We start from the raw sequence: 26,683 nt of genomic DNA on the forward strand, positions 1-26,683 counted from the left end.
GCTACAAGAACTGTTCCCTTAGCAACTCTTTTTTCTAGGTAACATAAAACTGTAGGATGTACTTAACCCTTCATTTCACCAGACTACTAACCTGGTTGATTTTCCAGTATTCTACAGTCGGAGCTGCGCTGGTATTCACCACTTAAATGCCAGCTGAATTCCTGACTGAAAGGGCAATAGTCGGCGATTTCTACTGACCCACCATAGTAGGGCAAATCCTCTGTGGATATTCCACTGAGCTCATCGAAGTACTGTGAACAAATCACAGGAAGGGAGAAGAGTAAGAGTCATTCTGTAAAACCAGAACAAGACCACAGGCCATTACTGCAACCTGCCTCCTACCCTAGAACAGTGGTGCGGTTTTCTCCGGACACTGTACAATAAGATGACGTAGGCCATCTACGATGATGCTGCGCCATACAGGGCATCTTCAGGGCCCTACAGTTCTAGAAACAAGTGGTAAGTTATCTGTAAGATGATGAATTTGAGGGAGGGGGGAGGACAGGGGAATCCATGGCTGATATGTAAAATTAAATTAAGTTATAAAATAAAAAAAAATTAAAGAGATGATGAATTTGATTCATGTTTTAAAAGGACAAAGTGAATAAGACTAAGCAAAGGAAAACGAACACTTAATATTTCCATTCCTTAGCATATGAGTATCAAATTAGTGTATCTTTAGGTCGTATTGTATTAGAATGTTTGATCTCTAAATCTGCTGTCTGGGCTGGGCATGGTGGCACACGCCTTTAATCCCAGCACTCGGGAGGCAGAGGCAGGTGGATCTCTGTGTGCTCGAGGCCAGCCTGGTCTGCAGAGTGAGTTCCAGGACAGCCAGGGCTATGTAGAGAGACCTTGCCTTGAAAAACAAAATAGGTATTTGTTGTATGAATTGCTGACTTGAATTTTATTAAAAAAAAAAAAAATTAAAGGAATTTTGGTTTGGGATTGGCTAGGAATTTCCAACAATTTTGGAAATGACCGTAAACATACTTCTGCTATTTTGTACTGGATATTTATGTAAAATTGTATTTATAAAGTCAAAATACTGATCATGCTGGAAAACACTGAAAATGTTCTACATCTTGCAGTGAATTATTTTTTATTATTTTATTATTTTTATTATTATTTATTATTATTGCAGTGAATTATTAATTTAACTATTTATGTAAAAATAAACTAACAATCTATCTCATTAGTATGCATATTTGCTTTTGTTTTTAAAAAATGCTAATAGTGTATGCACAGCAAAACCAAACAAACAAAAAATACCCCCAAAGACAATGAAACAGAGCCAGACATGGTGGTTACTCCTTTAATCCCAGCACTTGGGAGGCAGGGGCAAATGGATCTGTGGTCTAAGTAAGTGATCCCAGGCCAGTCAGAACTACATAGTGAGACCTTGACTCATAAACACCCCAAAAACCAGGAAGAAAAAGAGGGCTGATATAACATAAAACTAATGCATAGAATGAAGACATTTTTAATATAAAATATTAGGCACAATGGACTGTGCTGTAAGCTCCAGCCCCTTTCGGGGAGGCTGAGACATCAGGGCTGCTGGGGTCCAGCAGTTTGGGGTCATCCAAACAATACAGCAAAAATAATACACATAGGAAGTGTCTAAGTAATTTTAGGAACAAAAGATCTTGAAAATATCCGTATAAAATAGTTTGAATACCAAATTAGCAAGGATCAAGTACGTTGTAAGGTTTCACACTGTGCCAGCTAGTGGCACATGCCTGCAAATCCCAGCATCTGGGAGACTGAGGCAGGAGAACTGAGTTAGAGGTCAGCCAGGGATACACGGCACCCCGTTTGGGGGAAAAAAAATCACACTTTATACTAACATACTGTGACACCATCCCCACAAACTCCTTTGCCATCTGATGGCGTTTGGTGTACTCAGTGAGGTTGACTCCATGTTGGAATGTCACAACTGAGCAGATCTCATTGTCCTTAGCTTCCGAGACACGTGGGACAACAGGTCCCTTTGTGAGTGGCAGATGGAGCTGAGGGACTTTAAAGACTAAGAATAGGAACTTGGGTTGCTGCTGTTTATGACAGGGTCTTGAGCAAGTCAGCGCCACACCTGATCCAGAAGAGGAAGTTAAGATCAGTTAGACTCAGGCTGGACATGGGCAGCCATTTTATTTACCTTTTAATTTCAGAAAAGCTTTATTTATTTCAAATTTTTTTATGTGTTAAAGTGTTTTTCTCTGCATGTGTGTAAGTGTGCTATGTGTGTGCTCAATGCCCACAGAGGCCAGAAAAGTCTGCTGGACGCTCTGGCTCTTGAGCTACAGAGAGTAGTGAGCTAACAAGACATGGAGAATGGGACCCAGGCCCTCAACAAGAGCGGCCTGTGTTCTTAACCACTGAGCCATCTCTCCAGCCCCCTGTTCATCTTTTAGATCTCACAAATCCAATTATTTTTAAAGCAGAACTTGCACGTCTTCTAGTTAGCTGGGTTACAGTAACTAAATTATTTTCTCTCAAGATTTTTGTTTTCTGGAGAAATTAGAGAAATTGAGGGAAGGAGATGTTGGCAACATTAGAAAGAAAAGGGGCAAAGGGGAGCTGGGGGTGACTCAGTGGCTAAACCACTCTCTGTGCATGTGGGAGGACCTGCGTTTGAGCCGCAGCATCTGGGTGAACAGCTGGGCATGGGGCAGCCCCGTCACCCCACTGCTGGGGAGAGGGGACAGGACCCTGGGGCTTGCCTGGCCATTGTCTCAAGGCACAGCTATGTGACTACTATGCAGCATGTCAGTCTTGAAGAGATCAGGGATCTGCAGGCTTTTCTTTCCTTTTCTAACAGAAAACACAGAAAATCACACAATAAAAATGTAAGATATTTACTCTCTTAATTAAAACAGCGACTAGTTTTGAAGAAGCTGACTCTTAAAGCTGTTCCGGGACAAGTGTTACCTGGTACTCTGGAGGTAGAGGGTTGGGGAACCTCTGCAGGTTACACACAGCCACGGCTCTCTGGTCCTGTCTGCACGTCAACTGGAGTGGGTTACTCCGGAGCGTGTCGCAGTATGGACTGGGCACCCGCCTCCTGCACACAGGAAGGAAGGCAAGCTGGTGTCAGGTCATTTTCCACGTCAAGGGCCTGCTGAATGGAGGTCTGTGCATCTTGGCATCAAATTAGAAAGAAAACATTACAAGTCCATTATAGAGACTGTCGGTTCAGAGTTTAATGGTTCACAGTAAATTTCTAATCAGGTTATCAGGATTGTCCCCAGAGTAGAGGGGACACTGAGCATAGACGTGGAGGATTCATCTAGATGCCAAGAGCACTATTATACCTTATTACAGAAAATCCCATTAACCTTTTTCTACACCTTCGCCAGTAAAATCTGGTTCTGTAGGTCTACAGTCTGAATTAGCTTAATCACTGAGGGGAAAATTTTAAAATATAAAAAGGCTTATTTCTACCCCCTGGAGGGTGGAACAGATAGATGCATTTTTCTCTCTTCTTCATTCAAAGCATAACTGAACTCCCTCGCTGCTAAAACTGACAGAATGAAAGACAGGGAAAGGCAGAGAGGAGAGGCAGACTCAAAGGGACCTCAGGGTGAGAAACCCAGGGCCGTGGGAACGTTCTCAAGGACCGTAGAAGAGACCAGCCAGACGGCTCAGTGGGTGAAGGCTAGTCCGCAGTCGGAGTGCAATCCCTAGAACCCACACAAAAGTGGAGGTAGAGACCCAACTCCACAAAGCTGTCCTCTGACAACCACACACGTGCCATGGCATGCACACTTTTCCCTACACACAGTATAGACACACACAATAATATAGACCGATGATTTTTCCAAGATTAACTTTTAAAAATTAATTTTTAAAGGCACCGATTACTAAAAAATACCAAGGGGACAGGAAAGCCAACCTTAGACACCTAAATTTGATAATTCAGACAACAACAACAACAAAACCCCATAAAGTGCCATAATGTATTCAATGTGAGCCAGACAACGTGAACAGCCTCGTGAGCTGTAAGGAAGCTTAGTTCACAATGTCAGAACTCTTCAAAGTCCAGGTCTAGACCGCGTCACTGGAGAAGTCTACCTCACACTTCAGAAAGCTTGCTCTGGCGGTGCAGGCAAATACAAAGGGGAGGTTGAGGCAGGAAGATCAGGAGTTTGAAGCTGGCCTGGGCCACGGAGCAAAACTGTCAGGGGCAGCGGGATGGGAAGGAAGGTCTGGAGAGGCGCTCAGTGGTGAAGAGCTCACACCGCTCTGGCACAGGACCCTAGTTCGGTCCCCAGAGCCACACCGGACAGCTCACAGCTTCCTCTAACAACCGCTCTAGGGGAGCTGATGCCCTCTTCTGGCCTCCTTGGGAACCCACCAAAATGGATACATGCACATACATGTAAAAAGAAAATGAATCTTAAAAAAAATAAGATGAGAAGCAGCAGGGGAAGGAGGGTCCAATTCTGTACGATCTCTCCCAGAAAGCAGAAGACACGGGCGAGCGTCTTAGTGCATTTTAAGATACACAAGGTAAACATTGTACAAAAGAAAGAAGAAAGGAAGGAAGAAAAGAAAAGAGGAAAGGGACAGGGAGAGAGGGAGGTGATTACCATAAGCATCCAGTTTCAGAACCCCAATCTAGAGAGTAATTATTTAATTTTCAGGGCTGGGTTTGAACCCAGGGCCTTGCACCTGCCAGGCAAGCGCTCTGCCACTAAACTACATCCTTAGTCCAGTTTCCGGATACTAAATCAGCATTTGCTTGTATAGTCATGTATGGGTTCTTCTAGTTTGCGATTCAAAACAACTATCCCGAAGAACTCCTAGAACACTCTCTACACACAGCAGCTGGTGTTTGGTGCCCAAGACAAGGAACACAGTCAGAAATGAGCTGCACCAGGAGGTACGCGGAAACACACTTACTTCTGCCTCTGCTGGTCAATCCAGAACTTGCAGCTCTTCCTGGCAAATTCGCAGCCCATCCCGCGGCCCCAGTCCAGTTTCTCAGCCATGCTGTAATTCGCTTTGTACCAGCTGTGGAAACAATGCAGAGAAGCGCCTTTTACCAACGCCAGCGCCTACTACGGATCTCCGCACCGTGTGGAGCCATGGCGGCCGCGGCCAGAGTGCGCATGTGTAAACTGGCTGCAGGAGGGCTGCCGCCCAGGATGCCGAGGAAGCTTTTAAATCAAAGGCGGTCAAGCCAGCAAAGACTCCAGCTCCAGGGGATCCTAAGCCTTCTTCTGCCTGCTGTGAGTAATGATACATATATGCAGCACAGACATACACACACAAAATAAACTGGGCGTGTGGTGCACCCTTGCATCCCAGCACTGGGGAGGCAGAGGCAGGCAGATCTCTGTGAGTTTGAGGCCAGCCTGGTCTACAGAGTGAGTATCAGGACAGCCAGGGCTACACAATGAGACCCTGTCTCAAATAAACAAACAAAATCTCAAACAAATAAGAATTTAAAAATTCTAATCTAGTGAGGAGGACAGATAAACCAAAATATTCTAAATGACGAGTTTTACAAAAGACAATTGGAAAGTGCTAACAGAAGTGTATCACCAGCAAAACTTACGCTGGTGTGGGCCCCCGAGGCTTTTATGAGGATGCACTGGGAACAGGGTATCCAGGGCTTTCCTGAGCTACAAGATCATTTAGTGGGCACGATGAGTCCTCCTTTCTTTCACAAGCAACGGAGGACGGTACTGTGGGCAGTAAAAGTGAATCCTTTCTCAGGAGACTCTGGTTCAGGTCTTGTATAAAATTCCAACACTTGGTTGATAGGGCTTTCCTTACAGTAGCTTGCGTGAGCCCCAGAAACCTCGATGGGCTACATACCCCTGTTACCTCTGCGTTTACAAGGGAGGAAACTCAGACAAAGGCACACACCTGTTCACTGACAGTGCCTGGATTTACAGCTTTGGTTTCAATGCCTCTGTGTGCTTTAAAAAGTGAGATCTAACCCACATACCATGAAATTAATCTTTATAATGGGCACATATGCTTCTAGTATACACACACTATCATTACTATCTAATTTCTAGTATACACACACTATCATTACTATCTAATTTCAGGACACTTCTATCACCCCCAAATAAACCATGTTAAACACTAAACCACTGTTAGTCCTGTTCTTCCACTTAATGTTTTCAAGGCTCACACATGTTGTGGTGTACAGCAGAATCTCTTTTTTCCAGACTTTAGTATGGGGAGACAATTTTAAAGTACTAGCAACATTGAGCAGAGAGTACAGAGTTCCTAGATCCCCCTGCCTCTACAGACTCACAGTGTCGCTCACCCAAGTCACATTTTGGTTACACCAGTGAATCTACACAGAAGGCCCTCACTACCAAAATCCATAGTTCACATTAGGGTCACTCTTGGTATTCCATACTCTTTTAGGGTATGCATGTTCTGCCTCGCATGCATGCATAAAATCCCTAAGTTTGATCTCCAGCACTACAAGAAAGGAAGTGAGAAATGGAGGGTGGGAGGGAAGGCGTCTGCCAATATGGTGCCTCGAAGCGTGGTTTAGTGCCCACCGGGTCTTCTACATAGTCATTTCAACTTCCTGCGCCAACCCTGGAGACCACCCCTCGTTACCTTGTCTCTACAGTTTTACCCTTCCTCATATAGCTGGACTTGTACAGTGTGAAGCCTTCGCAGATTGGCTTCTTCCACTTAGTACCCATGTCTTTTCAGGGCCTGTAGCTCCTCTGGTTTTAGTGTTAATCAATCCTTCCTTATCTGATCTACCACAGCTGTTTATCAGCCACGTGAGCACCTGTGTACGGCCTCTGTTCAACTCATCTGGTAAATATCAAGGAGCAGAGCTGGCTGGCTGGGAAGAACAGCTTCGGTTTCATAAGCAGTTTCCAGTCCTCCCTCCAACATGGCTGGATCACTCCGCGTCCTTGCTGGGATCTGGTGGTATTGAGTGCTGTGTATGTAGTCACATCTCAGAGTTTTCACTGGTAGTCTGCTAATGACACATGATGTCATGCATCTTTGCACATGCTCATTTGCCTCTGTACTTCCTACCTCTGTCTTCCCAGTACTGGGATTACAAAAATACTCTTTTGATTTTTCATCTCTTTTTAAATGATGGCCTTTTCTGTATGGTGCCCTTAACTCCTCCTCCACATACTCTGGATACTGCACAGTCACTCGAGAATTGATCTGCAGACATCTTTTCTCATTCTGTGAGTTCTTTGTTTTTTGTTTGTTTTGATAATTTTCTTTGAAGCACAATTTTTAAATTTTTTTGATGAAGTCCAAATGTTCTAGTTTCTTCTTTGGTTGCTGGTGTTTGATCTAAGAATCATTTCCTAATCCAGTATCATAAAGACTCACATCTGCTTTATTTCAAGTGCTTTATGGTTTCAGCTATTAAGTTAGGGCTTATTCAGGTCTGACCTGGTCCCGGCACTGTTTGATAAAGTGTTCTTTCCCTGTTGAAGATCCTGGTGCCTGGTTTGTATATGTGTGTGTGTGTGTGTTTTTGTTTGTTTTGTTTTTTTGTTTGTTTTGTTTTTCTAGAGAGGGTTTCTCTGTGTAGTTTTGATGCTTGTCCTGGATCTTATTCTGTAGACCAGGCTGGCCTTGAACTCACAGAGATCCACCTGGCTCTGCCTCCCGAGTGCTGGAATTAAAGGCGTGCATGTGCCGCCGCCACCACCACCCAGCAGAATGTACCTTTTTTATTTCAAATTTTACATGCTAATAATGACTTTCAGAGTAGTACCAGCTACCCCTGAAGGGTATAAGAATGCTGTTTTTTCCTTAGTGTTCTTCCAGTGGGTAAAGGAGATTAGAAAAAAGGTGAGCTGCATGTGGTACACACCTGTAATCCCAGCACTGGGAAGACAGAGGTAGGAAGAGCAGGAGTTCAAAGCCCTCCTCCCACAAATATTACAATAACGAAGTCCCACAAAGAAAACAAAAAATAGATTTGTGTAGATTGTCATAAAACAATGCCCATGAATCATTTAAACTACATACACACAACCTCTGCCTTTCTCCCCTTGGGGTTGAATTTACGCCTGAATGACAGTGCCATGGAGACCACCACGTATGGCTTTCTTCAACATCCTGCTTTACCTGCACCTCCCCTCCCACCCTCCCCGAATTAATAGGCAGGAAGCTAAGTCCTGCCTGAGCTGATTTCTTTCTCTCCTTAAGCTAATTCCCCCCTGGTTTCCTAGATTATTTCACACTGTTAGGAAAAAGCTGTCTCAATCAGATCCGTTCTGACCTGGATCTTTGGCTCTCATTAAACAGAAAAGAGAAACTCTTAGTCTCGTTACTGTTACCAGTATCATTATGTAACGGGAGCGAGGGAACCTCGCACACACTGGGCAAGCACTCCACCGTTAAACTACTGCACCCCACTCCTCTCCTCAATTTTACTGAAACTCTTCTCAGGGTCAGCTATGACCTCTATGTTTTGTCATGACCTCTGTATTTTAAAATCTTTATACTTCTGTGGTGGTTTGAATGAGAATGGCCCCCGCAGGTTCATATATTTGAATCATTGGTCCCCAGTGGGCGAAACTATTTGGGAGGAATTAGGTGTGGTCTTGTTGGAGGTATGACGCTCAGGGGTGGGGGCTGTGATTTCCAGTGCATTCTCTCTCTGCCTCACAGCTGTGGATCAAGATGTGAGCGCTCAGCTGCTCCTTCGCTCCACCACCACATACTCTATCCCTCTGAACCCGTAAGCCAGAATAAACACTTTCTTCTATAAGTCACCTTGGTTATGGGGTTTGATCACAGTGGTAGAAAAGTAACTAAGACAACTTACTGTTTTCAATTTTAAATCTAGTCTTAATTTTTTGAAATTTTATTTATTGTTATTTTATATGTATGGGTGCTTTGCCTGAATGTATATCTGTGCACTATATGTGTGTCTAGTGCCTCATTCAGGACAGAAGAGGGTACCAGATCCTCCTGAACTCGAATCACAGACAGTTGTGAGCTGCCATGGGCTGGGGATTAAACTTGGTTCCTCTGGAAGAGCAGCCGGTGCTCTTAACTGCTGACCAATTTCTCCAGGCCCTAAATCTTTATACTTTGTTGATCCTTCAAAAGTTAAGGCAATATCAATTATTTTCATGGTGGATGTTTTGTTCTTGATTTTTTCTTTTTTCTTTCTTTCTTTCTTTCTTTCTTTTTTTTTTTTTTAATTTCTGAGGCAAAATCTTATTATGCAGTCTCGACTGGACCTCACAATCACCCACAATCATCCTCTGGAGTACTAGGATTAGGGTGACAGGCAGTATTTCTATGTCAGATTATTTTCAGGGTTTTAATAATACTATCATTGGTTTTCAAATTTGATTCTATTTTCAAATTTCTTGTAGGCTGTTTTAGAAAAAGCAAGAAGCAATAATGCTCCCACTAAAATTACAATGATTTTGTTAAGTATGAGTTATATAAGGTGTTCTATTTAAATATAATTTTTCACTGTTCTACCAGAGAGATCCATTCATTTAAAAACCAGGAATCTGTCGGGAATGGTGGCACTCACATTAACCCCGGAGGGGTGGGAGGCAGAGGCAGGTGGATTTCAGTGATTTTGAGATCACGATGGTCTACACACCAAGTCCCAGGCCAGAACTACACAGTGAGACCCTGTCTCAAAACACCAAATAAAACAAAACAACAACAAAAATCCTAGGAATTTACACATCATTCATTTGATTAAATAATTTAAAACTATCTAGGTTAGTTTCCCCTTCATATTAGCATGGCTTCATAATATCTTAGATTTTGTTATATTAAGAACAAACTACACAAAAGTCAAAGAATCGGTAAGTACACTTTGCTCTGGAATAGCAGCATTTTCTTAAGCTCCATTTTGAATACTTGTTTCATTTTGTAAACACCATTTTCTCACAGCCATCTTACCCAGTGTCCTCCATTAACGCCAGAGTGATTCGAGAGAGCACTCGGTTCTGGGTGTGAGAACCGGTCATGGCTTCATTCTGAAAATCATCAACAGACGCTGTTAGACGATGACTCTCGGACCCCTACGCATATTTAAATGTTTCATGTGGTTAAATGTTTACTAGGAAATGGTCAAATACAAACGCTTTCTGAGTCTCTAGGGTGAGGTGGTAGAATCTACTCTGCCTCAGGTCTCCAACAGTCTGATGTCCCCACAGGGACAGACAACCAGCAGTGACGACACGGATGGACTGAGGAACACGACTGTAAAGTGTATACTCCCTAAGCAAGCCGAGTGAGTCAGTGGTTGAATGTTTACCTGGATCTGCAAAGAAAAAGCTTTCCTAACAAGCATGGCAGAACCAGGGGATCAAAGGATTAGGACAAAATACCCAGTCGTCCAGTAGTTTAATTTCCATCCTCTGAGTCCGACCTGGAAGCCACACCCTGGTGAGGGCTCCAGGCCCCACGGGCAGCAATCCTCACGGCTGGGCCACTCTAGCCGTCCTGTGAGTCTCTACAAGACACTGGGTGTTCTTTCCCCATACCTTAACATCAACCTTTACTACAACAGTCCAGGGACACAATGCTTATTTAAGAGAAACAAAGAAACTAATAAAATTGATATTCTCAGGTCTGCTACATAAAATTTCACTTCTGGCCAGTCTATAGCTTCCAAGGAAATCACTTAAGAAAACTCCTTAAGGAAACCACAAAAACAGAAATTCCCACGGGAAGAATGAGGGTATTCGCTTTCATAAATGTTCACCATTGTTACTCTCTGGTGACCTAGATCACAGCAGCTGAGCACAAGCAAACGTTCTTGCTAAGTGTCTGACCTTCAGTCACGAGCTGTTTTGCTGAAACTACCTAAACAGATCTCTAAGAACTAGAGATACATTCTTCTACCCAAGGCTTTCACTTCAGTGTTAATTCCACCTCCAGATTCTTCCTATATAAACCAATGTGACCTGGGATTAACTTTCTGGCTCTATTCCCCAGAAACCTAATAAAGATAGGCCGTTACCTGGCAACAGTGTGTAAGGCAAAAAGGCCTGCTGATGGACCTCTGGGCTGGGTACTACTATAAATGAACACGGATACCCATTAGGAAGCCACAGTTTGGGATGTCACTGTGTAAAGTGACTATGGGTGTGTCCCTTATGGAGTCTGAAAGGTTACAGCTCCTGTTTGGGTCATAGTACTCTTAAGCCAACCCATATCTTACATCCATCTGAGGGAGAGTTTTGTGTCCTGTACTGCAGCTGGAGGAGCCAGGCACTGCTGACAGCCTGCTGGGTGTGACATAAGAAAAATGCCCCAACCCGCTCTGCTGGCATGCTGTATGTGCCAATGTCCTTCTACAGAACTGCCCTAGCTGGCCTGGAACTCACTACATGGAACAGGGTAGCCTCAAACTCACAGAGATCCACCTGCCTCTGCCTCCTAAGTGCTGGAACTAAAAGTGTGGGCCCCCATGCCCAGCTTACAACTTTTTTTTTTTAATATGAAAATTTAGGAGTAGGGATGTATCTCAGAAATAAAACAATTGCCAAGTATGCACAAGACTGTGGATTCAACTTCCAGAAAAGCAAAAGCAACAGTTTTTTAGTCTGGCATGGTGTACTCATCTGTAATCCATCCCAACATTCAGAAGTCAAGAGGCAGAGGCAAGAGGGTTGCAGTAAGTTCAAGGCCAGCCCTGGACTACAATGTCTTAAAATATATATATATATTGTTTAAAACATAACGTTCATTAACAGAGGCTTGTTTCATTTATAAAATACAATATTGTGCAGCCCTTAAAAATTAAGGGATCCAAGTGTGTAGTCTATGCTACTAATGTATGTTTCACCTCTTTACTTCATAGCCTGTTTGAATAATCTCTATTCTAAAGTAATTTTAGAATTACTTTAGCTTGATTTACTTTAGTAAATTCATTTTACTTCCAGATTCTCTCTATATAAACGGATGTGTTTATATAGAAACACATTACATAAAATTGGATTAAGTGCCTGAATTCCGTTGGTAAAAACAAACACGGAGCAGAACTGAACAGACCTCTAGCAGCCTCTTCTCCCAGTGGTTGAGCTCAGTGCCCATGCCGCCTTGATTTTCAAGCTCCATCCCCTCTAGAACTGGACAGTTAAAATGCTTCCGGGCTTCTTCCTGAGAACCAGAGACAAAAACACCACAAGAGCACAGTAAGACGGCCGCACTCCTTATCACGTGGTATGACAAAGTGGTGCGAAAGAATCGGTTTCTGAAACAGAACCTCTTTAAAATATGATTTTAATATAGTTAAATATTTCGACACTGTCACATTCTTCTTGGCTAGAAAACTATCGTTTCTCTTAAGATTATTTAAAAACACTGTATTTATGCGTGCGTATCTTTGTACACGTACACAGGCAAGAGGGTGTCAGAGCTCTTGAAGCTGGAGTTACAGGCATTTGTAGGATTCCCAGCTTGCTACATGGGTGATGGACTCTGATACTCCTGGCTGCACAGTACACACCCCTAACCACTAAGCTATCTCTTCACTTTTTGACTTTAAGGAAGGACATATATATTTTCTTAATTTATTTATTTTATTTTATGTACATTGGTATTTATACTGCATGCATATCTGTATGAGGGCATCAGATCCCCTGGAACTGGAGTTACAGACAGCAGTGAGCCACCATGTGGGTGCTGGGAATTGAACCCAGGTCCTCTGCAAGAGCAGCCAGTGCTCTTAACCACTGAGCCATCTCTCCAGCCCCAAGGAAGCATATGTGTGTGTGTGTGTATAATGTGTGTGTGTGTGTGTGTGTGTGTGTGTGTGTGTGTATACATATATCATCTTGGTGGTGGCACACGCTTGTTATTAGAGGCAAGAGATCAAGAGTTCAGGTCGTCATTACCTACAGAGAGTATAGCCTGGGCTACATGTGACCCTACCTCAAAAAACACACACAAAAAAGTCACATTAAAAAAAAAAATTAGGCCAGGCAGTGGTGGTACATGCCTTTAATCCCAGCACTTGAAAGGCAGAGGCAGGAAGATCTCTGTGAGTTTGAGGTCAGCCTGGTCTACAGAGTGAGTTCCAGGACAGCCAGGGCTACACAGAGAAACCCTGTCTTGAAAAAACAAAACAAAACAAAAGACCATTATGACTACCACTTTTAATTCTGATGTTAATAATTTTTAAATGTATTATCTATTATAAATTGGTAATTAAAATTATACATTGTTATAGGGTAATGTCATGATTTATGAATATCCTGGAATAGTTAAATCAAGCTAGTTAACATATTTATCATCTCAAACACTTAGATTTACGATATTTGAGAGTAGGAATATGATCAAAATACATTACATACATGTACAGAAGTATCATAATGAAGCCCATTATTATGTATAATTAACATAGACTAATAAAAACTTTAAAAAGAATATTTGAAATTTATTCCTAGCAGTTTAAAAATATTTATTTTATGTATATTTTTGTGTTCCTGAGTACAGGTCTGTGCATGCAGTACCCACAGAGGCCAGAACCAGACATCAGATTCCTCGACACTGGAATTACTGACAGTTGTGAGCTGCCATGTGGGTGGTGGGAATTGAACCCAGGTCCTCTGGAAGAACAGCCAGTGCATCATTTCTGCAATTCCCCTAGCAATGTTTAAACGTACAACATTAATTTATTCACTATAGGTCTGATAAAAACTGATTCTTAAAAAGAAAAAAGCCCTTCCTCTCCTTTGAAATCCTATGCCATTCCCTCCATGCCCGCCCAGTCATCTGTAACCTCCACCCCATGCCATTTCTGTGTGTTCCATTATTTTATTGTAGACGGGGCCTTATTATGTAGCCCAGGCTGGTCTCTGAACTGTTATGTAGCTGTGGATGACCTTGATGTTCCTCCCTTCACCTCTGAGTACTGGGCACACAGATGCCCACACGCCCGCCCTGTGTAGTGCTGGGCACTGAACCCAGGGCTCACGTACACGAGGCAAGCACTCTGCCAGCTGCGCTGTTTCAGCTATCACATGAGCACACCGAGTGCTTCTCATTCTGTGCTTAGCTTCTTCCATCCAGCAGAATGTTTTTGACTGTCTTTCATGACATCATAAACGACAGTTTCCCTCCACTGTAAGGCTGGATGTTGTTTCGCTATGAACACACCCAGCATCTCCGTCATAATTTATGTATTGATGGACATTCAGGCAGATCCCGTAACTTGGCTGTGGGGACGTGTGCTGCATGAATATGCGAGCAGAGACATCTGACAAACTGATTTCAAACCTCATGACTTAACATCCAAAAGTGGGATTACTGGATCCTATGGCATTTCTGTTTTAGTTTACTGAGGAAAAAGTTTTCCTCAATGGAGGTATTTATTCAGATTCCCAACAACAGTGTATGTTTTCTGTTTCCCGACCAACACAGCTCATGTTCTGTCTTTCTGACAAAAGCCACAGGAATAAGATACCTTACTGGAGTTTTAATTATTTCCCAATGGTTAGTAATGCAGAACATGTTTTTATCTTTTGGCCATTTGCAGGTTGATTTTTTTTTTTTTTTTTTTTAATGTCATGTCAGAATGCCTTTAATCTTAGTACTTGGGAGGCAGAGGCAGGCAAATCTCTGTGAGTTTGACAGATGGCTCAGTGGTTAAGAGCACTGACTGCTCTTCCAGAGGACCTGGGTTCAATTCCCAGCACCCACATGGCAGCTCACAACTGTCTGTAATTCCAGTTCCAGGGGACCTGACAACCACAGCAAAATACCAATGCACATAAAATTAACAAAAGTATTAAAAACAAAACAAGTCTTTTCAGGTCCCTTAACCATTATTTGCTGTTGCTGGTTTATTCTTTCGGGAGACATAGTCACACTACGTAACCTAAGCTGGCCTAGACTCCCCCTCGCCTCAGAATCCCGAGTACTAGGATTACAGGCGTACACCACGACACCTGTCTTCTTGTGCATTTTGCAATTAAGGCTTTTGTTTTCTTGCAGTTATATTCTTATGTATTTTTACAGTAACTTCTTAGCAGACATGATTTGCAAACACTTTGTCCCAACCCACAGGCTCTCTCCACCCCGCCAACTGCATCCCAATAGTGTACAGCTCGTTCTTTTCCATTTTAATGTTTTTTTTAAAACAACTTAATGGTTCTTTTGATGATGCCTGTCTGATATTACTTAGAAACATCACAGCAATGGTTGTTTTCTTGATTTTTAGTCTTCAATAATTATAACAAGGGATTTCTTATACGGCATTGCTATCGAACCACGGACTGCATTTGTATCCATCACTCCCGGATTGTTGGAACACTGACAACCTCCAAATGGCCATATCTCCTGTGTCATCATGTCTGGTGACCCTTGGTCACCTCCACCTCATATTCTTTGATAGAACACACACACAAAACCGTACACAGTGAAAACGACAAATTCTTTCCCACACCAGATGCTGGCAGCAGAGAGCAACTCTTACTCAGCGTGCGTTCTCTGGGCCGTCTTGAAACGCCAGCTCACTGAAGGAGCCGTTCGGCTTGAGGGGATGGACGGCTTTAGAGCCCTCTCCAACAGAGCAAGCCTCGTAGCTATCCTCTGCCATGCCCTCTTTCTTCCCTGTGTTTAGGTATGCGTCCACGGAAGGGCAAATGGAGATGTGAGTGAGCTGAACCCAGAGTCCCCATGCGCCTCCTTCTTATTTTTATTTATGAGTGTTCGGTCTGCACGTCTGTGTACCATGCGCATGCCTGCTGTCCATAGAAGCCAGAAAGGGTCTGGAGCTCTGGGACTGGAGGTGTGGACAGCTGTGAGCCACCATGTGGCTGCTGAGACTCAAACCCGGGGCCTCTGTAGGAATAGCAAGCGCTCTTAACCATCAGCCACTGCCTCAGTCCTAGCCATGGCTGCTGCTTCTTTTTTTTTTTTTTTCTGTTCAAATAACCATGTGTGGTACACGTACATGATCAGTGTGTGCCTGTGCATGTGGGAGCCAGAAGTCAGCACCTGGTACATCCCTTAAACATTCTCCACCTTATTTTTAAATTACATCTATCTGTCAGTGTGCCCGCTAATCCATTGTGCTCGGCTGGCTGGCCAATCACCTGAACTCTGGAGATCTGCCTATCTCTACTCCTCCACCAACTTCTGGGGGCACAGACAAGCACTAGCTGTTCTTGTTTTTGTTTGTTTTTGTTTTTTACCACGGGGGTGCTGGGGATCTGAACTCAGGTCCTCATGTTTGTGGGGCAGGAGCTTTTACAGACAGAGCCGTCTCCCTGCCCCACATATAACGTTGAATAATGCTGCTTCTCATCTCCTGCCTTAAAGCAGCGGGCTGCGTGGAGATGCACTGCCACATTTCTGTTTCCTCCCCTCTGTCTTGGCTTGTTGCTTTATTCAATTGTCTTCCTACATTTTCTATTACGGACTGAAAATGAAACACACATTCTTAAACAGGAATGATCAGGAAAGCAAGGACCATGAGGAAAACTGAGACACGAAGAAGTTCAATATACTCACAACAACCCGAGGTGTCACTAGGAGGTACACAGTGTGGCGGACTAGCTGATTATTTCGCACATTCCACAATCTCTCCACTTTTCGAACTACTTTATCACTCCACTGATACAATCCAAGACTGTAATTACAGAATAAAAAACAGTCGTTTGCCAATTTACTACAACTGCAAATGTAAAAATACTCATAAATAACAATATGAGATTGAAATACTTGAGAGTTTATCATGTATCATATCCATGTAATGTACTTCTAAGTATTTTATTTTCTTTCTTGAGACAGGATCTCACTATGTAGCCTTAGCTGGCCTGGCACTCACTGTGTAGACCAGGCTAGCACTGACCTCACAGAGATCCACCCATCTTTGCCTCCCAAGTGCTTCAGCTGCAGACTTGTACCACCACACCCAGACTCATAAGGATTTTCTAACCGTTCTCTTGTGGGTAAAAAGGCAGAGGCTTAGGGAGATGAAATAACTTGTTCAAGTTTACACAGTAATACTGAGCTGGGCCAGCAATGAATTAACTACATCGTTTGCCCCTTTGACTTGCTAGAGATCCAGCCCAGGATGGTGAAGATGCTAGGCAAGCACTCGGCCATGACTAGACCCCAGCCTCAGGGGCTTCTTCTGACAAGTCTACTGCATTTAAAGGAAAGGAAAAAAGGAGAGGAGCAGGAAGAGGGGAAAGAGGAGGGAGGAGGAGCAGGAGGGAGGGAGGGGGAGGGGAAGGACAAGGAGGAGGGGAGGAGGAGAGGGAAGAGGAGGAGGAAGAGGAAAATAAAGAAACCAAAGCAGAGACAGACCCAAGAATATAAGGAAACAACAAAAAATGTTGCCATATTAGTGAGAAAAAAAGACTTAATTATTGTGCACTGAAACTGCTTATCCACCAAGAAAAAAAATTATTTCACGTCTCTACAAAATTAAATTGTAGAAAGTCCTCAGGAAAATGGCAGAGTAAATGTCTCTGGAAACTCTGGCATGAAATCCCTAAGAACTTGGCCAAGTCAACTTTCCCAGAGTCCTGGCAATAAGCAAAGAGCTGCATCGATTTGAGAAGCCTTCATTCATGAAAGATGGATGAGCTTCGTGAAGAACTGCCAGCTCTGGGTTCCCATCCCCGTCTACCATTTCAAGGCCACTGTGAACACCAATAACCGTGGCGGTGGTAGCAAAGCGGAACTTTAAAAATGCACGATTCACTTCTCGAGCCCAAGAAATGCTGTTTAGCTCCGAGGACACAAGTAGATGGAAGCAATTTAAAGGATGCACTATGGAACTGACTCTGAAGAGGACTGTAGTGGTTACAGTCACAGCAGAGGAAAGAGATGTGAAATACAGTCACTGTTGGAGACAAGACTATCCAACAACGATAGAGAGGCTTTTAAAGGAACCGAAAACACAGCCATCACGACAAAATGCCAGGCTACAGATGCAGCTGGATGCAGCTTGACTGGTACTCAGCTTGAGCCGGGTTTGGTCCCCAGTGTCAGGTAAACCGGCTGTGGTGGCCCACACCTGTAACATGGAATTCAAGCTTATCTTTAGCTACATCTAAGTTGGAGGCTAGCCAGGCAGATTAGGCCCATCTCAGGGGGGAAAATCCAGTTCCTTTTATATTTATTGCAAAACATACCTGTTTATCTACTTCCAATTTCAAGATTTTTTTTTTTTTTGGAAGAGACACTATATTTTGGACTATGATTTAAAAATGGAGGGGCTGGAGAGATGGCTCAGAGGTTAAGAGCACTGACTGCTCTTCCAGAGGTCTGAGTTAATTCCAGCACCACATGGTGGCTCACAACCATCTGTAATGAGATCTGGCACCCTCTTCTGTATAGATAATAAATTAGAAAATAAATAAATAAATAAATAAATAAATAAATAAATAAATAAATAAAAATGGATACAGTCCATTGGGTGAGAAAGTCATGGTAACAGGAGTGTGAGGCAGCTGGGCACCTTGCATTTGCCCTGTGGGGAGCAAGACCAACGCGAGGCTATATCAGAGGCCCCGATGAAAGGACAAAGGGAATATTAGTTCTGTGTCCTTGCTCAGGAGTGGACAAGGCAAGGCCAGTCTAGGGCTAAAGCCAGTGCCTCCCAGAAGTCAAGGATGCCGTTTCTGGGAACCTGCCTCTCCTCACAGGCAGTGGTCGTCAGTCCCGAGGCAGCTGTTGCTGAGGTACCCTGTGTTCTCTGTCAACGCTGTCTTAGCTCTCTGCTGACCTTGGCCATTTCCTCCCACAATTGTCTAAATGATGCTATTGTTCTTAATAAACTTGCCTTGCATAAGTCATCGGTTTATGCGAGACCTCCTGGTCCCAGCTAATGTTTCCTCCTCTTTATTTCTCAACCCTGGTCCTCCCACTCAATACCTCGCTGTTCAGGACCCTTATTCCTATGGGGGTGGGGGCATGCTGCATTAATTCACTTTATTTTTATTTATCTTTGGAACACAATGTTTAAACACAGTTTAAACACAGTGAACGAAGCCAACAAGAAAATAAACAGTTTTTAGTTCATTAATCAACCAACATTCTGTTGTCCATTCACCCTTCTAGAATAACAGTTTCTCTCAAACCTTATTCCCTTTCATTTGGCTTTGATTTTGCCTATTTGTTTGTTTGCCTGCTTTTTTAATCAGGGTCTCATATAGCAGAGGCTGGCCTTGAACTTGCTATGTAGCAGAGGCTGGCTTTGAGCTTCTTATCCAACTGCCCCAGCCACCCAAATTCTGGGATCATAGGTGTAAACCACCAACCCCAGCACAGGAATGGTTTCTCCAAACAGGCTAGAGCCGAACCCAGTTCTTCATGCCTAACAACTGAATTTATTGCTCTAGTATCTCCATTTATACTGGAAGATTTTACAAGGCATCAGCTTCCCTTGAGTCCTGACATACATCACTCTGCCACTCCATAGATTATGCAAATCTCATCATTTACATTTTCTATCAGGACCAGCGTTCTTTTCAAAGATCAGACTTCTTCCACACTTCCAAACAAAAAGCACAGTCTAGGAAAAACATCCATTTATACATTAACATTTTGTTTCTTTAGTTCTTTGAAATGAGGTCTCATGTAACCCAGAATTGATTATGTTGCAGAGGCTAGCCTTGAACTTCTGATCCTCTTGCCTCCACCATCCAAGTGCTTAGTTTACAGGTATGGGCCACTACCACTGCCTAGAATTTTATACTAGAAATAAGAATATTAGAAATAAACCTATTTATTAACCTATGCCTTTAATATCAGCACTTGGAAGGCAGAGGCAGGTGGATCTATGAGCTTGAGGCCAGCCTGGTCTACAGAGTGAGTTTCAGGACAGCCAGGGCTACATAGAGAAATCCTGTCTCAAAAAAAAAACAACAAAAAAAAAAAAACAACAACAAGAACAAAAAAAAACAATTAGAAATAAACAAACAAATACATACTAAATAAATAGTATGAACTATTTTACTGGAGAACTTTGTAATTAAAGCAAAATATACACACAGTAAATAATATAAGGATTAATTACATTTTTTATGTTTTTTATTTATGTGCTTGTGTGTGTCTATATGCGTGTATGCTACTTAGTGCAGGTACCCAGAGAGACCAGAAGAGGGGTCAGATCCTCTGAACCTCAAGTTACAAGCAGTTATGGTATGGGCTCAATAAAACCCAGGTCCTCTGGAAGAGCAGTAAGTGTTCTTAACTGCTGAGCCGTCTCTCCAGCCCCAAGTGTTAATTTTTTAAATTTAAAGTGTATTATTATTATTAATGTATCTGTATATACACCATATGTATGCATGTGTGTTTGTATTATGTGTTACAGATGTGTTTGCTAGGCTTGTACCACCAGCACTTCCCGCTGAGCCATCCTGCCAGCCCCAGAGGACCCCATGTCAGGACCCTGAGAAAGGTGTGGGAACAGTCAGCACCCGGGAAGGTGTCCCTGTGACACTGCCCAATCGGGAGCTCCTTGACAACAGCTAGCAGACCACTCCCTAAAGTAAAGCACTGTCTTCTCCTATGGCCAGGATGTGATTCCCATACAAATGGACTACTGGAGCTCTTCGGCTTCATGCCTGAGTGGTTCATCCACGTTTCTGCATACAGAAAGGCGTAATTTGGTTTTTGCTGGTGACGGGACTGAACCCATTACCTCATGTGCACATGTTCTACTACTGACCTACACCCCAGCCAATAGTGCGCTCTTTTTGTAGTATTATGTAGTTTTCAGTTTTATGAACATATTATAATCTACTTATTTAACCTAATATTGATAGAGTTTGAGGTGGTTTATATTATGTGGCTGTTAATAATAAAACTGTCGTGAATATTTTCATGTGTTATTATGGATATGTGCCTTTATTTTAGGTATTTATTTTTATATACATATATATTGATGGTTATTGTTCTGTGACTGGTATTTTCTACTAATAAACTGTTTTCAGCATTTCTTAGCATTGCTTATTGTAGGCCCTGAACCTCTTAAAACATTGCTAATTTAGTAGCTAAATAAATAAAACTCCAAACACAGCCACTCCATGCTTCCCCACAGCCTAACTCTACTGTAAAGTAAAACGCGTTATAGGACGGTGGGAAGAGCCCTGAGCGGGAGGGGTGTCCTGGTCCTCTGGACAAGCCATCTCTTAAAGCCCACCTTGTCTTAGTATCTACATTTCCTTTAGGTTGGCCACGAAGTCACTGTCATTCACGGCATGGACAGCACTGTGACTCCCAGGTTCTAGTCTTAGCATCCTCTAAGAACAAGAATAAAAATAGCAAGTACCTATAGTTGAAAGGCGGGAGGCCGTCTGCAGACCGTGATGTCAGGGGAGTCCCATCTTGGTCGTGGTAGAATGCAAAAAGCCCAGCAGAGAAGCCCTGGAAGAAGAATTCAAAGCGTCCTACAGTAGAATGTGAAGTCCGAGCACAGACAGTGGCATCCGCCATCAAGGAGGTGATGACATCAACCACAAGGGTGCCACGCGGCTCGGCAGACCCCAACTCAACAGCGAGTAAGAGAGCTAGCTGCATTTACGGTTTAAAACACTGAACTACTTGCTGTAAACATCATAAAGATTATTTTTATTTTCACTCATGTGCATCTGTCTTTGTGAACATATCCATGTCTGTGTGGGTGCTCTCAGGGCCAGAAGAGGGCACTAGATGCCGTGGAGCTGGAGTTAGGGGTGGTTGCAATCTGCCCCACATGGGTGTTAGGAACTGAAGTTGGCTCTTCTGAAAGAGCAGTATGTATTCTTAGGGTCAGCTCTCCAGCCCACCGATGAAAATGCTTTCATACAAGATTTTCTAAAGTACATTACGTATTTTAAACTTGCATTCAGGCTATACATACAAATGCTATGTTATCATGATACCTCCAGGCACATACTACAGAGCACGGGGAATTATCCTTTTTAATTCATCTGTGTGGTTTTACGGATATTTTAGTATTTTTCCTTGTTGGAGACCCTATCATGTCTCATTTCCAAATGTGGAACAAAAGCTGAAAATCCAAAACTGGCACAGTGAATTGCAGGACCAACCCCCTACCACATCAGTGGCCTTTGTTTATAAATATCAAAGAGAGGAAAACATAAGAAAAAGTTGTTATCCACTTTATACTAAACACAACCTAAGGCACCATGGACAATAATAACAAGGACATCTTTGGGCTACCTTCTTCACCCCAATCTACTAAGTGCCAAAATGGCAGCTACTATACTGAAAACGATCAACAATACTGAATGGTGTAGGAGCTGGGGATTAAGTATATTCCTAATAGCATCTATAAAAGATTAACGTCTAAGCCTCAAATTGGCACTATCTCCACTTATCTGTGTGTGTGTGTGTGTGTGTGTGTAGAGAGAGAGAGAGAGAGAGAGAGAGAGAGAGAGAGAGAGAGTGAGTCAGCTAGGCATGTAGCCGGTTGGTGGAATGGCTGGCTAGTGTGCGTGAAGCCCTGGACTTAAGTCCTGGCACTGCATACACCGGGTACGGTAGCACACGCTTGTAATCATGGCCTCAACCTTACAGCAATCCTCCTGCCTTCGTATCTCAAATGTTGAAATTACAGTTCTCAGCCACCACCTCTGGCCCTAAGATGCTTCTCTTCAGAAGTCAAACATCTCTTCAAAAGTCCTACTTACCCAGTGGAAATGTTTGTTTAATTATAATTATACCAGATAGCAAAACTCAATCTACCATCCTGACCATTACACATTCTTATTGACAGAAACATAGTTAACCAGGTTTTGCCAACATGGACCTAAGGATTCACATATCATTTAAAACATGTATTAAGACAACAGAATAACCAACAAGTCAAGGGTCTGAAGCGAAGGACAGAAGCTGATGGCATTTACCAGGGCATGAATGATCTCATGTTTCACTGTGGACAGCATCCCAATGAACTCTTGCGGTTGGGTGGAGATCATATTTGGACACAGGTTAGCATATCCTGCTATTGGCCTGTTAAAACAAACATGACATTTCTCACTGTATTCCAGAGTAGTATTTACAATATTTGCTAACCTACTCTTCTCTATGAAAGACAGCCCAGGAACATTATTTGTGTACTATCAAGTACAATTTTATAGCTAAGTCTAACTCTTTCCACTGTCAGGACCCACACACACCCTTTGCTTTCCAATGGCATGGAAAAGCAACAGCTGTTCTTGGAGGGTCTGGGGGCTTCACAGGGCTCAGCACCCCGAGTAATTACCACCATGAACCCCGCTGTCGTTCCAAGCTGTGGCAAACAGACAATGTGACGGAATCCAAACTGTTCCCTCTACCCTCGCTTCAACAGTTTCCTGTGGAAATACCATAAATCCACTAAGTTCTAGCTGCCTGTTTATAATAAACACGTGTCCTATTGAAATAAATAGCTGGAACCGCAGGCCTTGTTTAAAGGAGCCTCTGGCGGGAACATATCCACAGGGCTTTTCTCGAACATGAACTTCCAACCCCTCCACTTCTCTCTCTTCCTTGTTTTCTGGCTGAACGGAGGCCTCACACATGCTAAGCCAGCACCCTGCCACTAATCTACATCCCCACCATTTATTTTCTTCCATTTTGATACAGGATCTTGCTGAAATTGCCTATGCTAACCCAGGCATGGTGGTATATGCCTGTACTTCTAGCACTTGGGAAGCAGAAGCAGGAGGATCACTTTGAGTTCAAGGCCAGCCTGGAATCTACATGGTGAGTTTCATGGCAGCCAGGACTACACAGCAAGATGCTTTCAAAAACAAACAAACAACAACAACAACAAACTAGCCTTAAACTTTGAATTTGCCTGAACCAGCCTTCCAAGCAGCCAAGAGTGCAAGCATGCACCTCTCTCCACCGCAGAGGGTCCCCTACCTCCTTATTCAGTTAAAGCCTATCACTGCTCAGGCTGCAGCTAAAATTTTACCTCTTCAAAAGAGGTAGATCTTCCTTCCCAAATCAAGTGAAATGATATTCCTTGTAATTCTTTCCCTTTCTTCTATGCTACAGGATCCTGAATGAAGTATGTACCACATTTTCAAACAGCATGCTTCCTTGTAGGTCTAGTTAGCCATTATTTGTCTCCTTATACAATCTGTAAACGGCAGGAGGCGAACACACAGGTCTGTTTTGTTTACCTTCTTTGCTGGCAGTATAATCAGAGAGTCATGGGCACGCAGTCACACAATACGGAGTTCTCTAGACTCGGAATAACTGCTTGGCTGTGGCGAACATGCCTTTGTAATCTCCGCACTTGGGAGTGAGGGGCAGGAGGATAAGAAATTCAAGGTCTTCCTCGGTCAAGCCCTACAGTGAATGAGTTCCAGGCCAGGCTGGACTACAGGAGACCGTATCTCCTGGGGTGGGGGCAGAACTACAGATAGGGTGCTGCCCTTTGTTCCACATCAACATTCTCAAAAGAAACCACACCCTCCCCTGGTGTGATCAGTTCCACAGTCACTGGTACAAAGACCATTTATTCTTTTGCCTATTCATCCATACCAAATGTGAACCAAATATTAAAATGCCACAACAAATAAAGAGCAGTGTAACAAAATGAAAGGCCCCTCTCAGTTACAGGACTCATCTGTCTGACTCCTACACCTGATCCTCTCAGCAGAAGACAAGCAGATCCAGTAGATGCTTTCAGCATCATGAGACACAAAACGAGATAAGCAATGTAGATTCGGTCAACCTGGGATTTCTATATCCTTCCCCTCACTCATCCAGGCAAGCCACCTTGATCTTACAAAGTTTAACACAGCTTTTATAAACGTTTTTAAAAGCTCACAGTATAAAAAGAATATGCTCAAAGGATGTAGAAGTCTATACAGGGCTGGAGAGATGGCTCAGCACTTGAGAGCATGAGCTGTTCTTCAAGGGAACCTGGTTCAATTCCCAACACCCACATGGCGGCTCATAACTTGTCTTAACTCTGCATCCACACAGCAAAAAAGTGGTGCCGAGACATATATGCAAACAAAACACCATATACATAAAATAAAAACAAACCTTTTCCTGAAAAGAAATACATAGAGAAGATAGTGAAAATGTCCTCGTTACCCCCTCCCCCACCCCCCATCCCGCCTCTTCTTTTTTTTTTTTTTTGGTTTTTCGAGACAGGGTTTCTCTGAGTAGTTTTGTGCCTTTCCTGGAGCTCACTTGGTAGCCCAGGCTGGCCTCGAACTCACAGAGATCCGCCTGGCTCTGCCTCCTTAGTGCTGGGATTAAAGGCGTGCGCCACCACCGCCCGGCCGCCTCTTCTTATGTCCAACATCAGAGGCAACTACTACTGTCAACAATACTGTGTATGCTATTTTCTTTTTTCTTTTTTTTTTTTTTTTTTTTTTTTTTTTTTTTTTTTTTTTTCTGAGACAGGGTTTTTCTGTGTAGCTTTGGAGCCTGTCCTGGCTCTCACTCTGTAGCCCAGGCTGGCCTCGAACTCACAGAGATCCGCCTGGTTCTGCCTCCCGAGTGCTGGGACTAAAGGCGTGAGCCACCACTGCCCTGCCGGTGTATTCTATTTTCAAGCCATCTTAGTTTGCCCAAAACTTAACAGTTTTCTCTGTCTCCTCTAACGTGGGACATTCAGTGCTATAGCCAGGACAACCCTAAACAAACTGGGATGACTGGAAATTCTGTCTTTCTGAGTTTTTTTCTTAGAACATCCAAATACACATAGGTACTGTTTTTGCAATGTTCTTTCAACGCTTTATATAAAAAGTGTGATTTTGTGTGTATGCAATCGATACAGTTTAGTTCAAATTGAGGGAAAGAACTATGATTTTGTAGCACTAACAAGTCAAAGTGTATTTCTCAAAAATAGTCCACTGCCAGGAGGTGGTGGCACATGCCTTTGATAATAGCACTTGGGAGGTAGAAGCAGGTAGATCTCTGGGAGTTGAAGGCCAGCCTGGGCTACAGAGTGAGATCCAGGAGTTGAAGTTCCAGGAATTATAGGCATGCACCACCAACATCTGGCTAAATTTACCTTTATTATTTTTAGAGTTCTTTGTTTTTTATTTTATGTGTGAGTGTTCTGCCTGCATGTATATATGTGCACATGTGTGCCTGGTGTCTGTGGAGGTCTAAAGTTATCTGATCTTGTAGAACTGGAGTTAGGGATGGTTGTGAACCACCATGTGGGTGCTAGGAACTGAACCTGTGTCCTCTGCAAGAGCAAGAGCTCTTGATCACCAAGGCATCGCTCCAGACCCTATATTTTCTAATTAGATGTAGATGTGTCTGAGTGTGGGTTTGTGCACCTGAGTGCAGTACTCCCGGCAGACAGAAGAGGGCATCAGGTCCCTTTGGAACCAGAGGGTCACACACAGGCAGCTGCTGTGAGTTGGCCTGGTGCTGGTGCTGGAGACGGAACTGGAGCCCTTTGGGGAAGCAGCGTATGCTCTCGCCACCCAGTCATATCTCCAGCCCCCTTAACTTATGTTTGCTGGGTTCTCGGTAACAGCAGTGAGAAGAAACAGTCACACCATAGTGACCCACTGCTTTGCACAACACATGCTCACTTTCTTCAGGCCCCTCAGGAACCTGGAAGCACACGTCTGTAATCCCAGCACTCCGGAAGCTAAGGCAATACCCCATGCTACTTAGCAATACCCCAGCTCAAAAATAAATGAATACATAAATGTAAGAAAGAAAGAAAAGATAAACAACCCTCTTAAGTCACTGAGTCTTGACAGGTACATGGATAGCACATGAATCAAACACGGTA

The 26,683-nt window shown here is 43.3% G+C and overlaps 1 protein-coding gene across 1 annotated transcript in view; it reads right to left on the bottom strand.

Annotated features, from left to right (window-relative positions):
- Lmln (leishmanolysin like peptidase) overlaps positions 1-26,683 on the bottom strand; it is a 49,814-nt gene that overhangs the window by 11,794 nt on the left and 11,337 nt on the right. The window contains exons 7-14 of the mRNA XM_028863214.2: positions 22,824-22,929; positions 21,245-21,339; positions 16,468-16,585; positions 12,001-12,108; positions 9,901-9,977; positions 4,906-5,016; positions 2,932-3,064; positions 92-251 (exon numbers count right to left, since the gene is read on the bottom strand). Of these exons, the coding sequence (XP_028719047.1) occupies positions 92-251; positions 2,932-3,064; positions 4,906-5,016; positions 9,901-9,977; positions 12,001-12,108; positions 16,468-16,585; positions 21,245-21,339; positions 22,824-22,929 (908 nt within the window). The remainder of the gene's footprint in view (positions 1-91; positions 252-2,931; positions 3,065-4,905; positions 5,017-9,900; positions 9,978-12,000; positions 12,109-16,467; positions 16,586-21,244; positions 21,340-22,823; positions 22,930-26,683) is intronic.

The sequence above is a fragment of the Peromyscus leucopus genome, chromosome 12 (genome assembly GCF_004664715.2).
Source record: "Peromyscus leucopus breed LL Stock chromosome 12, UCI_PerLeu_2.1, whole genome shotgun sequence".
Lineage (NCBI taxonomy): Eukaryota > Metazoa > Chordata > Mammalia > Rodentia > Cricetidae > Peromyscus > Peromyscus leucopus.